Source organism: Mixophyes fleayi, chromosome 4, assembly GCF_038048845.1.
Source record: "Mixophyes fleayi isolate aMixFle1 chromosome 4, aMixFle1.hap1, whole genome shotgun sequence".
Lineage (NCBI taxonomy): Eukaryota > Metazoa > Chordata > Amphibia > Anura > Limnodynastidae > Mixophyes > Mixophyes fleayi.
This window is the reverse complement of record NC_134405.1, coordinates 310132326-310148663: the sequence shown is the minus strand read 5'-3', so window position 1 is coordinate 310148663 and position 16338 is coordinate 310132326. Positions and strand designations below refer to the sequence as shown.

The following is a 16338-nucleotide window of genomic DNA, read 5'->3' as shown; positions in this document are numbered from 1 at the left end:
AGTTTTCCTTTACTGATAATTAATGCTGATTATAAGTGAAATATGATTGATGTATTAAATAGGCTTGATATTAATAGACCAACATTAACATATATTCCATTTTATCACAATTACCATTGATCTTAATTTGATTCTGCTACCATACGTATTATTATTGTCTCCATTAACACGTCACTTAATTTAGAAGTTTACAAACACAATGACAGAAGTTATGTTTCCATGGCAACCTGTGTTTACCGATGAAGTCAAAAGAACACAGCTAAGTATATTATCTAACCGATCAGATTTACATGTAACGTCCGCAGAGAAAGAGCATTTGTTATAAAGCTAATTGACGAGTTAACTTTTAATTGGTAATGTTCCAAAATTACCATCATTCCTCAAGGTCTGAGCTACACACCATTCATTAGATAAATCTAGTATTTGATTATGAGCAGATGTTAAATCCATTGCCCATAGCTGGTTAATCTCAAGATTTGACCCTGAGTTTTTGAGTGTTTTCTGCAGGCTTATGGTCCCTGAGTGCATGACCAAACTCACAAGGTCATACAAAGATCTCATAGACACCATGGATGGGCGGATATGGATTCCTAATTCTCAATATAGCTCTCAAAATAAAATATTATTGCTGCAATAAAAAAAGAAAAAACAAGTACAGAAGTACTAATATGAACTATGAATTATCTATTCAAAAGCATTAAATATCAGTTCCTTTTTTCCAACATGTTTTATGAGGTGTTAACTTAAGAGAATCTACCTATAAAAAATAAGCTTTTTTTTTACATGTTTATCCTGCAGGAAGAACACTATAACATACACATTTCCAGAAAGTAATGAGTTAGGTGTGTTTTATTCTGCATGTATAAACGCTTATGCCTAGTTACAGTATTATATCACTCGATTCCAAGTTAACCACAGTGATATGTGTAACAGAATCAGTTCAAGAGGGGTTAAACCCTTATGGGTCCCTTCTCTTTGATGAGAGTTGACATGTTTAAGAAGATATACAATATATCTCTAAAGCTTCGTATGTTTGAGTGTTTGGGTAAACATCAAGTAGGTAATGGATGATACAAAATACTCCACCAATCTCTTTTTATCGAAAAAGTGGAAAGATGGAAAGTGTATAATCTTGAGCAGGTCTTAGACACTGAAGTACACTTCTTTTTCTCAACAAGAAGAAAATCTGCAGATCTAAAATTAAATTTGTAGGTGTATTACACTAGGGGGTCGGTTAGCTTTTAAACAGGAAAAGTGGAGGTGTTGCCCATAGCAGCCAATCAGATTCTATCATTCTATCATTTCCAGAATGTGCTGGATAAATGATAACTAGAATCTGGCTGCTATTGGCAACGCCTCCACTTTTCTTAATTAGAAGCTTTAGTAAATCTACCCCTAGGTGTCAAATTAATTGATTTTTAGATCTGCAGTTTTGTTTCTGGCCTACTGGCAACACATATCATTTTACCCTAACACAGTGTTGGCTAACCTGTGACACTCCAGGTGTTGTGAAACTACAAGTCCCAGCATACCCTTCCAGCAATAAGCTGCTATATACTGGCAAAGCATGCTGGGACTTGTAGTTTCACAACACCTGGAGTGTCACAGGTTAGCCAAAACTGCCCTAACAGCATGTTAGGGTAAATACAATACTTTCACAGCGTGCAGCGCAAAAGGAAAATACCACTTATTCTCTTTTATTCTGTACAATCTCATTGTAAAAAAAAATCTATCCAGTTGACAGGTCTGCACTTGATGTATGAATTTTGAAGCACATGTGTAACGTGCATCTATATGAAATGAACTGCACCTAGTGTGAATAATTTATACAGAATAGAGATAAAAGCACATCTATGTACATGATAATGATCATGCTAGATATAGTTATGTAAATGTAAACACCCTTTATGAGTAAGGACATGACTGCTCTAACAATGCCTCAAGGATTTTGTGTTAAACATGTGTTTTTTATCACCTCATGCCTCTGTCATGCTTGGTCATACATGTGTTTATGATTCGTGTGTACTTAGGGACTTCTGATGTTGTACATTGTAACGTTTGTGATAACCTGACAACATATCATACCACACTGCTCATCCTTGTTGATGGTCAACCTTGATAATGATAATATGGCTGCAGATGTATTGTAACCCTGCAATCGTTCAATAAAAATACTTCAATTAATTATGTGAATACAACAGAATATATCTTTATGTGTTGTAGCTCATTAAAATGTGATGAAACTTTTTTATTGACTCCAAGCTCTTTAATTGTTTAATTTACTACAAGCTATGTTTACTGGGTCATAAGGAGAAGACACTAGACTCAATAGAAACCTTTTTAAGGGACATCCACTTGTCAAGCCTCACCGCTGCTCCATTAGCTCACTAAAGGCGCGCTCACCCAGTAGGGTTTTGACAGTACCAAACACTGCAATGTACTAATCACATCTTCCTTCTATACTCTGTATTTGTCATAGTTATTTACTGCCTGAATAAACCATTAACAGACTAGACTAAGGGGCCTATTTATCAAGTACTGCCATGATACTTGTTAAGTAGTCTTACCCACGTTAAAATATGGGGAGGCTCTTTCTGGAGAAAGCTATCCAATCATACCACCTTTGTTGTATAAGTCAAAGTGAGAAAACCAATATCACCGAAGAACAGATTGGTCCAGTAATAGGGTTTTCCACCTTTAATAGGTCGCCCCTAAGACTGAGGAAGTCCGTAGAGGCACATGTTATTTTCTCCAGGACCTGGGCCCCTAATGCTACAGGGACTGGTTGTAATAACATGAGCTATTAGTCTATATACTGTACATAGTTTTGTAAGCTTATAAAACATGTTTAGGGAATATCAGTTGGATGAAACTAAATCCTATTTGGATACAGGTAATGTATACTTAATGTATACTAAATGCTATTCATCCCTTACCCACAGTGGGGGCAACCATATTAGGGGTTCAATCAATATTCTGCAGCCTATCATTTCTGTAGGGTCACATTCCACAGGGTTGTCACTGGTTCCTAGTAAACTGACTGACTGCATTTATGTACATATATACATAGCTTCAGCCTACAAAATGTCTGAATTTACTGGGCTGTAGTCATTAAGCAAAAAAAAGGAGTAAGTTTGCTCCTGGACAAACCATGTTACAATGCAAGGGGTGCAAATTAGTTTATTATTTTGCACATAAGTTAAATACTGGCTGTTTTTTTCATCTAGCACACAAATAGCTTTATGTTTACAAGAAAATGTACAGTTGCTCTAGGACATGCCCTACCACAGCTATAAATTTGTCTCCACATTTTAAATTTACCTCCCCCTCCAATGCAACATGGTTTTGCCCAGGTGCAAGGTTGCTCCTTAATGAGTCAGGCTCACTGTGTCTAAGGTACACTTAAAGCAGTCTCTCAGTTAATAATATTTGCTACTGTTGGAAGAATACTGTATATCACATTACAATGGCTTTAAAAGCAGGAAAAGCCTACACAAGATACAGGAGTTTTGGACACAGGTGAATACTGAGTGTAGGAAACAGCATTCATATTTAACAATATGATGTTAAACACAGAAACCAGCACTTAATAACAATCTTAATTAAAGTATAATAAAATATAACAAACAAGTATTATTTTAACGGCTCCCCGTATCATCACTGATCACCCGTACAATACAATGTGAGCAGTGATGTTTATACACTATTTTAAAAATATATACTTAGTGATGTATATTTTATGCGATTGTTCTACTGATGATTTCACAACTTCATTGTTCCACTTGGTGTTTTCTAGTTCCCCCACAGATCCACGAGAAGGAGACTTCATCTCCAAATATTTATGCCCAAGGTAGCCGCCACGTGCTGACCTGCACTGTGTTTGGGGTTCCCGCTCCAACATCCATCCAGTGGCAGTGGCGACCGTGGACGCCATGCAAGATGTATACACGCCGCAGTGTGTATGTTCCCATAATAATGTCTTGTTTGTCCTATTGACGCCTCACTCATAATGTAGCATTATGTAGCAATGTCTGAATTAGTTTATGCAACTTGGCAGCAGTATATGAATTGAGGTAATTTTGTAGCCACGTTTAGATGGTAAAAGTTAATAGCATATTATAACACCCTGTTATTTAATGCACTGTTGTTTTGGGTATTCCCACTATACAGAGCCCGTCAGAGGTCATCCCGTAGACATCAACGGGACAGAATGCCTGAGTGCAAGGATTGGAAGGACGTGACCCTGGAAGGTGATCTGAACAACATTGAAAGCATAGAGACTTGGAGCGAGTTTGTGGAGGGGCGGAATAAGGTATCCATACAGTCTCTGGGTGATATTCCCTGATTGCAATGCACTTCCTAAAGTCATCCTGGCAGGAACAATCATGAATTATTGGGGAAGTCAATTATCCACAATACAACAACATAAGCCAGCGTCTGCACTCAATCTATTTTTCAATCAAGGAAATCCCCCCCCCCAAAAAAAAACATAGAAAGGAGAAATTACACCAGTATCATTTTCCTGGGTTTAAAGTGCACTTATATTTAAACTATCAGCTTTTATCGCTCACAATATCTAATTGCCAGTCAACCAGAAAAATAATGACCTGTACATGAAGGTATATCCATGAGTATTTTAATATTAGATGAATCAAATTTAACAAAGCAACACAAATAGGCCAGAAATAAAATTAAAATAATAAATGTAAAATTATATAATTTTTAAGATATAAAAATAAATTTTAGTCCTAGAAAATATATATATCGTTATAAAACAATAGAGAATATGGGGTATATATTCAACTAGCCGCGGCTATGCGCGGCTGCTCATTGCATCAGGTAATACGGTACTGCAACAACGTGGATTTCCCTTCGCAACCCTATGGGGGTGAAAGGAAATCTGTGATGTTGCAGTAACGCCAAGGGCCCACGGGTCTGTTCTGGAGGCACTTTGCACTTAATTCAATATGCCCCACTCTTTCTTAGTCATGTTTATTTATTAAGAAACAGGCATTTCCCTATGTACTGGATACGGGCATGTGAACTTTACTTAGAATAGTGTATTTCAAATACTGTGCAAAAAACTGAGTGCGGGGTATAAGGACTGTTATTTCCTGCACTGTGTCCTGTATGTGTGCTATGTCGACTTTCTTTTTGCAGATATGGAAATGGATTAAAGTGATAAAATTGTGGGTGAAACAATCTCTGGCTATAATGGTGATCCTAGCGAGTCATGTATGCATTGGGGCATTCTATTTAGAATGCAAAATAACATTTTGATTTGTGGGATAAGATATTATAATGAGTTACTAGGTATAGAGAGGGGGCATATTTGAAGTTGTGCCCGAGTGCACGGATTCTCTTTACTATCAGTGTTTACCGGTCATAGGAACCAGATTTGATTGGTTGTCCAAACTTGTCTCCTATTCCACCAGAGGTGGTCAGTGGCGCACGCAGGGGGGTTTCTGGTTCTCCAGAAACCCCTCCCCTCCGGGAACCAACGATACTGTACAGCAGCCGCGGCTGCTGTCAAAGAAGCGCCCGCGGCAGTGCTGTATTGTAGTATAATACTGCACTGCCGCGGATGCTTCTTGACAGCGCCGTGGCTGCTGTAGAATTCAGCCTCGCTGAAATGGAGCTGCTGCGCATGCGCAGCAGCTCTCTCTCGCTCTATTTTTTTTTCCCCGGGGGGGCGGAAACCCCCCCTTCTAAACCCTGCGTTCGCCCCTGGTGGTGATACTTCAACACTACTTTCAATGGAATATTTTTCTATCCATTTAGATGCCTTTATTTGAGGAAGCAAATTAATACACAAAAGTAAACCAATAGCATTAAAAAAAAAATCTAAATATCACTTGAAATAAAGCCATTGTACTTTTTGCGTTAAAAGTAACATCTTATATGTTAATGCAATAAAAAGTATGTTATTTTTAAAAGAGAGCAAAAGATCAAAGTATTATTAGTTGACATTTGTAATTCAAGGTTTACACTAAACATCAGAGATTATGTAAAAATGACCAGGTTTGTATTTTAATCAGTATCCCGATATTTCATTCGTACGCGGAGGGGACACACATTTAGTTGAACGCACATTGCATTGTTGGCGTACAATATGCTTTTCTACATCTGAGCATGCGCACAAACCACTAGTTTCAAAACTACTGCGTTGTGTCCTTGCTCAGATGTATTATACGCCAACAATGCAATTTGCGTTTAACTTAATATGAGCCCCAGATACCTGATCTTAACATGTCAAAACATTCTGGATCAGATACTATTACAGACCACCACATTATGTGAGAAACACTCAGCGGCAAAGCGAGGGCCATACCCTTAATAAAGCCCACCAGATAACGTACTTTATAACCTTCTGTGGTCTTAGATGTTTCTCCAGTGCTACATGATTTTCCCAGCATGGTTGTGGCTAGGGGCAGACTGGGTCCCTGGGCCACCAGAATTTTTTCTCCTTTAAAATGTCCCTAATAGGCTGTTGAGTCAAGTCTTGCCCCCCAGGCTAAAATTTGGCAGCAGTCCTCTGGTTGTGACTCTCTCTTCTATGTTGTTTGCCCTTCTGCACTTCCTTTGCCTGCCCCTGTGAGCTCTAACGTCAGCCCCCGTTGTGTGTCATAAATTTATTTTGCCCACTTGTCACTTTGCCTCGATGTCTCTTGTCAGTTCCCTACATAGCCTTTTGCCTCTCTACTTCCACTTCTGGTTGCCATCAGTGGAGAGCTGGGATATAAATGGTCCTCCGTGGAATTCTGTCCCAAAAGAATGGTCTCAAAATAAAATAATAAATCTCCCACTTTGCAGCATGTCAGGTGTACATAGAATTGCAGGCCCGGTAGTGAAGCCACCTTAGGATTGTTACCACCGGTGCCCACATGGCAAGTAATATTCCATGGTATTTATTCCCCAGTCATCACAAAAAGAGCACCCCATGAAAGTGGGAGTGGTTAGATTGATCGCATTACAAGCAAAAAGACGGAACAGAAGCAAACCTATTTGGTTGGCTCATGTAGGTAGCCTTCTCTTTACATGGGCTCCTTTCAGTACCAGCCTTTGGAGCCGGCACAGAAGCCTTCCAGATGTCAGTCTTCACAGGAGTACTCTGCGGTGACATAATATGAAAGACTTTCAATCCTGATTAACAACTAACAAGCAACACTGACTAAATTTAGGAAACAGCTGGCTGAGGTCCCAATGCGAGTTGGTGAATGTTGGGGTTGTGGCCTAATTCTTTGTGTTTACTGGTCCTGCTGGACATGCAGCCTCTTCAACCCCATTTTGCTGCACCACAGGGAGCATTATGTAGACATTGACCGCTGGGCTGAGCAGCTCGCAGCTGACCTGTAAAATACACATGTAACAGGTCAGCCTGAGAACCAACGCAATTAGCACAACTTAGGTAGATGCACTTAATAGCAATAAAAATGTGCAAGTTGAACGGTCACTTTCTCAAAGCTGTAATCATGTTTTTCAACCTCTATTAGTGAGTGCCTCTATAATTAGATCCTTCTGTTGTTTTAATAAACAGTTTTGCTTTTTGCAAGGAAAGTTCCACAGCATGTTAGCAAGCGAGCTTCCTGCCAGGATACACTGTCTTCTTGTCGTGATCTCTAGCCAGTGACCTATAATAACATATGGCAATTCTGCTGACCTATATTTGCTCCCTGGTGTGCCCTGGTGTTGAATAGATTCCCTGTGACTAGCTACCTGCTTTGAGGGCATACAATTAGACAGAAAACACTAATATTTAGCAGACCTAACCAGCTTCCTATTTCCTTCACTCACTTCCTGTCTTGAGACCACTCCTGCAGGTCATTGTTTTCCTGTTTTCAGACACACATCTGTTCCCTTCAGGGAGAAACAGGTTGTTGAAAGGAGTGCGTTAAAATGTTATGTGCATCCACCCCAAGTAGCATTATTCCCAATCAGTGCGTCATGACACATATGTGAGCCACGGTGCCAGGCTGGATGTGTCACAGGAATTTAGAATATAAAGATACGTTATGCTAATATTATGACATGTACGTTACCATTTAAAAGGCAGATGAAAGACAAATTGCTAACATTTGCCGCGGTTTCTTAAAATGTTTTCATGATTCCATTTTTATTTACCGCAGTTTTTAAATGCAAACATTCCATGAAAAAACTTACTGCAGGACATTTGTGTCACAACATGAAAACACTTAATAACAACTACCCCAGACAATCCAGTGTGTATATGTATAATATTTAGCTGCTTTATAAAGTGCTGAAGGGGTTCGTGTTTCCCAACCGCGCTTGATTCAAATTGAGAACATTAATGAAAATTGGTACATTGGAGAAAGGTGACACAAACCAATGGCAAACAACCAGATTTTAATTTTTGTAATACGGTTTAGAAATTGAGAGCAGTTATCTGATTGGTTACAGTACATTTTTGCATAGCTGCTTGTGTACAGTGTTCATACATGTTTCTAAGTAAATGCAGTTCCATTGATGCTTATTTAGCTTTTTAAAGCATGCGCTTATTCTTTACACTGCTTGACTTATTTTGGGAAATAGGCTAAAATGTGGTTTACATCTCTCTTATCTGCTCCATTCTACCTATTTTTTGCAGACTGTGAGCAAGTTGGTGATACAGAATGCAAAGGTGTCTATCATGTATAAATGCTCCGCTTCCAACAAAGCTGGGAGAGATGAGAGGCTTGTCTACTTCTATGTGACAAGTAAGTGACAGCAGAATTGTAACATGCAGAGGGAATTACCTTGTCATTCGTAACATACCACATACTTGCCTACTTTCGGCAAGTGTAGTCCGGGAGAGTGGTGTGACTAGAGGGCAGGAGGTGGCGGGGCGTGGCCAAACACGTTATTTTGGCCCCACCCCAGTGACTACATGCCGTTTTCACCGCGAATCGCGTCATTTAGGCTAGGCAGTTGAGGGATGCGGGAGACTTGCCTGCTCTCCCGGGAGTCCGTGAGATCGACCCGAATTTCGGGAGTCTCCCGGACATTCCGGGAGAGTTGGCAAGTATGAACCACCTAACAATCCAAATTAATAAACCTGAACATTTTATCATACTCCTGATCCATCCAGAATATGGTCCAAAACTACAGTATGAAGCCATATCCTCAAATTGGTATACAGTACCCCCTTTTTCCAGAGAAATCAGGACTGTTCTATAAAAAGGGGGAGTGTTTGCGGAGTATACAATAAGTCTGCATTAGGGTAGTTAGGTAGTTAGCTAGTTAGTTAGTTAGATAGATAGTCAGACATCAGGGGCCTGATTCATTAAGGATCTTAACAAAGGAACTTCTTATTTCAGTCTCCTGGACAAAACCATGTTACAATGCAAGGGGTGCAAATTAGTATTCTGTTTTGCACATAAGTTATATACTGACTGTTTTTTCATGTAGCACACAAATACTTGAGAGCTTATTTGTACACTGAAATTTAAAGTTGATATTTGTGTGCTTATGTGCAAAACAGAATACTAATTTGCACCCCTTGCATTGTAACATGGTTTTGTCCAGGAGACTGAAATAAGAAGTTTCTTAAGTTAAGATCCTTAATGAATCAGGCCCCTAGACATGTAGTTACATTTTGAAATTACAATTTCCATTACGTTCTATAAACTACTTTGGCTACAAGTATATGTATTAAGAATGAACTGTTGGCTTTTGTGCAATAAAATTGTTTTCATTATGATTAATAATGACTTTTTCAATAGTAGTTTTGTAAACGGAGAATTGTAGAGACCCAGCTAAATGTCATAGGGATCCACTTTTATGTCCTGACATACAAGTTATAACCTCTGGGCCACATGATCCAAACACTTAGTACTGTCTACGTACACACCAGCGTTTGCAGTGCGTTTTTCTTAAAGCATGTTAAAACTCAAGTACAACTGTATATAAACCACACTGCGTCTATGTATGTTTTATCATGTGCATTTTTATATGCGTTCACAATTACGTTCAATCAGAGTTTTATAAACATGCATCTGTAGGAAAAACAGAAAGTCCCTATTTTGTTAAAGCCAATCACATATTTAAACGCTTCATCACCCATCACTACATCTCATTGCGCTTACAGGACCTGAGCCATTAAGGAGAGCAAAGCAAAAAAAAGGAGTAGGTTTTTTCCTGGACAAACCATGGTACAATGCAAGGGTTGCAAATTAGTTTATTATTTTGCACATAAGTTAAATACTGGCTGTTTTTTCATGTAGCACACAAATACTTGATAGTTTTATTTTTACACTGAAATTGAAAGTGGATCTAGGACATGCCCTATCCCAACTATAAATCTGTCCCCACATTTTAAATTTACCTCCTCCTCCAATGCAACATGGTTTTGCCCAGGTGCAAAGTACTCCTTTTTTATGCTTTTCATTCCTTAATGACTCAGGCCCAAAGCAGAAGCATAGGAATAGACCAAGAAGCAATAAAAAAAATGGGTGTAAAAAAGCCCACTGCAAACATATAAAAAATATTTCTATTTTCACATCCATTTGCATCATCATCATCATCACCATATTTTTATATAGCGCCACTAATTCCGCAGCGCTATACAGAGAACTCACTCACATCAGTCCCACACACACAGACAGACAGAGAGAGGGGGGTCAATTTTGATAGCAGCCAATTAACCTACCAGTATGTTTTTGGAGTGTGGGAGGAAACCAGAGCACCCAGAGGAAACCCACGCAAACACAGGGAGAACATACAAACTCCACACAAATAAGACCATGGTCAGGAATTGAACTCATGACCCCAGCGCTGTGAGGCAGAAGTGCTAACCACTGAGCCACCGTGCTGCTTAACTTGCATTATAAAACAAAGCCTATGATAGAAACTGGCAATAAATACAGTAAATGTTTTGCAAGGTAATATGCATCTGCCAGTATTGCAAATTATATGCCCTATGGTGGTGTCTTTAACATGTGACTGATGCTGTTAATGCAACTTCCAGTCAATTATTAACTTTCTTTTATGTATACACTACATTTGGCGCCAAACTGAGGCACCAGGTTGGATCATCTGCTACATTTACCTATTTCTTTGCCCTTTATAATGACTAATGTGGTTTTTTCATAGCAATTCCAGACGGCTTCCGCATTGATCCGCAGCCTTCAGAGGAACCGATAGAAGGTCAGAACCTCAGTCTGAGCTGCCATGCAGATAATTACACGTATGACAACCTGCAGTGGTACCGGCTGAACCTGTTCACCTTACACGATGCTGAGGGAAACCCGCTTGTGTTGGAGTGTAAGAATGTGCACCAGTACGCCGCCCGTATGAGGGGAGAACTGAGGCACCAGGCAGGATCAAATACTGCAGCGCTGGTGCTCAATATCCCCAACATATCACTGGAGGATGAAGGGGACTATGTCTGTGAGGTTCAAAACCGCAAGACACGGGAGAAGCACTGTCAAAAGAAATATATATCTGTACTTGGTGAGTTGGACATACTAGTTATGTGCCTATAGCTGTCTATAAGGCTGGTAGGTTTTTCAGCCATCTTAGCCTCCAATTTCATTATTAGATCAAATGTGGTCTGCTAGGGTCAAATTACCCTTCACTGTATATGTTATGCCTCTGCTCAAACAATTCTGCTGAATTCAGTTAAAGTCCTCCTGTCGTCTACACAAACTAGAGGCAGCCATTTTGTGAGCCGAGTCGATATCCTGGTAAATAGGATGTTTAATAGGATAGGATGTATTCTCAAGAATATTGGTTTAGTCCACGAAATGGCTGCCTCCACAGTGTATAAAGACAGACGTACTTTCTTTGCAAAGAACACATGCAGTTTCTGTACCGGAAGCTCTGTCAGCATGTATGAAACTATTTAATGTTATTTATTCTCAATTTTAAGTTGCTATTTCTTTCTAAGAAGAAAATGGCTACTCATTTTGTATTAACTTGCATTTTCTTATTGACCTCATACCAAGATAATCAGCCGTGTGTCTCATTCGAAGTATATTATGTCAAAGAAAATAATGCCTATGGTGCTCGTCTGATCAGCCTGTCTCTCCGTATGTTCTTAATAAACAAACCACAGCCTTGGATTGCATGTTTTCCTAAAGCTGGCCACACATGCTGCCTATTTGTGCGATCATCTTCCAACCTCATTCATAGGGGTTGAAGATCATTACCTACAACATCATGCAGTAGCATAGCTGCAAGGCTGCCTAACTGACTAGGTCCCATAGGACACATCGCAGCCAAAAGAATTCCCGAGGCTGAAAGCAAAAACTGAATGGCTTTATGTATCCCATGGCAACCCGTCAGTGTGGTCAGTTTGAGCGATGACTATCGCTAGACACTTGGGGCCTGATTCATTAGTGTTCTTACCTGCCGTTTTTTTGCTTATCTTAAGCAAATCCACTCTGTGCATGCCCAGAAAAGGGAGATAAGAAGCAAGATCCACTGCTTAAGTGAATAATTTCTTAAGTTAAGATGAAAATCCATCTTAACTTCACTCTTATCTCCCTGTTTCTTCTTAACATAAGCATCTTAACTTTTGCACAAGATAAGTTTACTAATGAATCAGGCCCTTGGTCAAGTGGCAGGATCATCCTTCGGTAGAATGTACGACACATCCAATGTAAATATAAGGAGCACCTGTAAATAAATTACTACATCTCCTCTGCAGCACAGGAAGCCCCACACTTGCGGTATGACTTAACAGACAAGATGGTGAACGTCAGCGACTCCATGGTTATGCACTGTGAGGCCGATGGAACCCCGAACCCTGGCATCCTATGGTACAAAGACAACAAGCTAGTTGAGGAGGTCTCAGGTATGGCATCATAACAAATTCTGTTTATTGTGTTCCCACGGTGCTCTGCAGTTCAGCAGGTATAAATCTCACAACTGGGGATTGATAAAATATTATTACTTGTATTATTATCCAATATTCAGGGCTATACATTTACTAACACATGCACAGACATGACATGAAATGAAACAAAAGATATAGAGGACCCAGCTTGTGACAACTAACAATCTAAAGAGAGTAGGGATCAAAAGAGATGTGATGTGGGCTGTGCCTTGTTAAAAGTACACTGATTGTCACATGATGTGGGATAATATACAATTTTTTGTTACTGAATCAGCTAGTTTACTACAGAGCAAACACTAAAGTGTAAAGATTATTTTTTTTTAATTATTGTAGCTGTCTGCAGTTAAATGGTAATGTGAAAAGTAGTGCAAAGCTTTCCATAGATTGTAAACGTGCGATCAGGGCCTTCTTACCTCTCTGTCTGTATTACCCAGTATTGTTTTATTACTGTTTTTAACCCATCATCATCATCACCATTTATTTATATAGCGCCACTGATTCTGCAGCGCTGTACAGAGAACTCATTCACATCACTCCCTGCTCCATTGGAGCTTACAGTCTAAATTCCCTAACACACACACACAAGGTCAACTGTGATATCAGCCAATTAACCTACTAGTATGTTTTTGGAGTGTGGGAGGAAACCGGAGCACCCGGAGGAAACCCACGCAAACACAGGGAGAACATACAAACTCCACACAGATAAGACCATGGTCGGGAATTGAACTCATGACCCCAGCGCTGTGAGGCAGAAGTGCTAACCACTGAGCCACTGTGCTGCCCATAAGCCAATTGTAAAGCGCTGTGGAATTTGCTGGCGCTAAATAAATAAATGTTGATGATGAAATGTTGATGAAAGCGTCCAAAACTAATGCAAGGGTCTTTTTAATGTGGTCGTAAGACTTTGCTCTAATATTTGCTGAACCTTTTCTCTTACACAGGTATAGTCTTGGGAGAACAGAACCAGACATTAAGTATACAACGAGTCAGAGAGGAGGATGCTGGACTGTACCTCTGCACAGCCTGTAACGGGAAGGGATGTGTGAACTCCTCGGCTATCGTGTCTGTTGAAGGTGTTATTAAAAGACTAGTAACTTATATTTTTTTATTGAATGCTGCTTTGCACAGTTTTCTATCTGTGTATAAGGAATACGTTCAGTTGAAAAGGGACACATTCTATTTCTGATCATTCTCTGGCACTGTGCACTATAGCGTCACCTCTGTCCACACTCTTGTCACTTTTGAATCTTTTGGAGCAATAGGCTTCATTAGCTCTCTATGGCGTGTGGTAGAAAGTCTATTACAAGAGGAAGATAAATCTGTGAGACACTGGAGTTGTCCCAATTACTGCCTAAGCTTAAGAATTTTGTGTTATATCCTGCAAAATAAATATCACTGTAGTCCATTCCTTTTTTTCTCATGTATATAAATAAAATAGAAAATTACTATTAGTAGTTTCTGAGAAATATGTGTGCATAACATATATATTGTTATGACTTTTATTCTTTATTAAGGCATTGTATATATCTACTTCATATACAGTAAGGCACTTGTTTCCATTTAAACTCTAAACTGGACATTTACAATTGGATTCCTGGTTCCCCTGCATTAGCCAGTTGGACAATGCTTTGATGGGTAGATCATCATTCCCGGTTTATTCTCTTGTTCCAGGATCAGACGATAAGACCAATGTTGAGATTGTGATTCTCATTGGCACTGGAGTTATTGCTGTCTTCTTCTGGATCCTCCTTATCCTTATCTTCTGCAATATCAAAAGGGTATGTGGCAAGTTGTTAAAATGATAACACTTTGTAGCAATCACCGATACTGTATCTCATTTATGTCTTGTCAGCACACACAAGAGGCACAAGGAGGAGGAGAGAATGCAGTGTGCTCTCCATCCTTTCTGTCCCGGTATCCCTTGTCGGCACACATAAGAGGCACAGGGAGGTGGAGGGAATGCAGTGTGCTCTCCATCCTTCCTCTTCAGCAATCCCTTGTCAGCACACACAAGGGGCACAGGGAGGAGGAGGGAATGCAGTGTGCTCTCCATCCTTCCTCTCCTGGTATCCCTTGTCGGCACACATAAGAGGCACAGGGAGGAGGAGGGAGTGCAGTGTGCTCTCTCCTTCCTCTGCAGGGATTCCTTGTTGGCACACACAAGATGCACAAGGAGGATGAGGAGTGCAGTGTGCTCTCTCCTTCCTCTGCAGGGATTCCTTGTTGGCACACACAAGAGGCACAAGGAGGATGAGGAGTGCAGTGTGCTTTCTCCTTCCTCTGCAGGGATTCCTTGTTGGCACACACAAGAGGCACAAGGAGGATGAGGAGTGCAATGTGCTCTCTCCTTCCTCTGCAGGGATTCCTTGTTGGCACACACAAGAGGCACAAGGAGGATGAGGAGTGCAATGTGCTCTCTCCTTCCTCTGCAGGGATTCCTTGTTGGCACACACAAGAGGCAAAAGGAGGAGAAGGAGTGCAGTGTACTCTGGAGTCATTCAGAGCATTGGAGTATTCACAGGGTGCAGCCTATAGCAAATCAGAGCATTGGAACATTCACAACAAAACAGTGAACAGAATGTACTGCAATAGTATCAGCAACAACATATATTTATAAAACTAAGTTCATGTATCAAACATGTTATTCTTCTATCTGTAGCCCAACCATGGCGACATAAAGACTGGTTACCTATCCATTATCATGGATCCTGGAGAGGTGCCTCTGGAGGAGCAGTGTGAATATTTGCCTTATGATTCCAGCAAGTGGGAGTTTCCACGAGACAGACTGAGACTTGGTGAGACAACATCACCCACCGTCATCCGTGATGTAGTAAATGGAATAGTGTTGTAAAGTTCTTCAATATATGAGCATGAGCTGTACTACAGGCCTTCAGCTGTTCAGAATGATACTTTTCTGTGTTGTCATACAAGTAAACTGACATGCACCTGTGTACTACATGTCTCCGATTTTCCTATACTCCATGTCAAATGATAATTATGTCTCATGTAATAGGTAAAGTCCTGGGTCATGGAGCCTTCGGTAAAGTGGTCGAGGCATCAGCGTTTGGGATCAGCAAGAGCAGTAGTTGTGAGACAGTGGCAGTGAAGATGTTAAAAGGTATGAGTCTTCTGAAATGTTCTACTGTTACCGTTAGTCATCAAAGATACTAATCCACAAACATATAATGCTACATTGCATACTTCATCACATACATGTAATATGGACATAAACATATGCATACCAAAACATACATAGCAAGTGTCAAAAAGTCCTTGCCTGAAAGAGAATAGAGGCTTTATAATTAAATACATGTCTGGGGCAGCGCGGTGGCTTAGTGGTTAGCACTTCTCTCTCCCAGCAATGGAGTTATGAGTTCAATTCCCGACCATGGCCTTATCTGTGTGGAGCTTGTATGTTCTCCCCGTGTTTGCGTGGGTTTTCTCCGGGTGCTCCGGTTTCCTCCCACACTCCAAAAACATACTAGTAGGTTAGTTGGCTGCTA

The 16338-nt window shown here is 40.2% G+C and overlaps 1 protein-coding gene across 2 annotated transcripts in view; it reads left to right on the top strand.

Annotated features, from left to right (window-relative positions):
• Positions 1-16338, top strand: part of FLT4 (fms related receptor tyrosine kinase 4) — a 162410-nt gene that overhangs the window by 113674 nt on the left and 32398 nt on the right. For both annotated transcript variants that reach the window (XM_075210034.1, XM_075210033.1), the window contains exons 10-18: positions 3797-3959; positions 4171-4312; positions 8606-8714; positions 11089-11448; positions 12647-12793; positions 13777-13908; positions 14507-14613; positions 15495-15630; positions 15849-15953. In XM_075210034.1, coding sequence (XP_075066135.1) covers positions 3797-3959; positions 4171-4312; positions 8606-8714; positions 11089-11448; positions 12647-12793; positions 13777-13908; positions 14507-14613; positions 15495-15630; positions 15849-15953 — 1401 coding nt within the window. The remainder of the gene's footprint in view (positions 1-3796; positions 3960-4170; positions 4313-8605; positions 8715-11088; positions 11449-12646; positions 12794-13776; positions 13909-14506; positions 14614-15494; positions 15631-15848; positions 15954-16338) is intronic.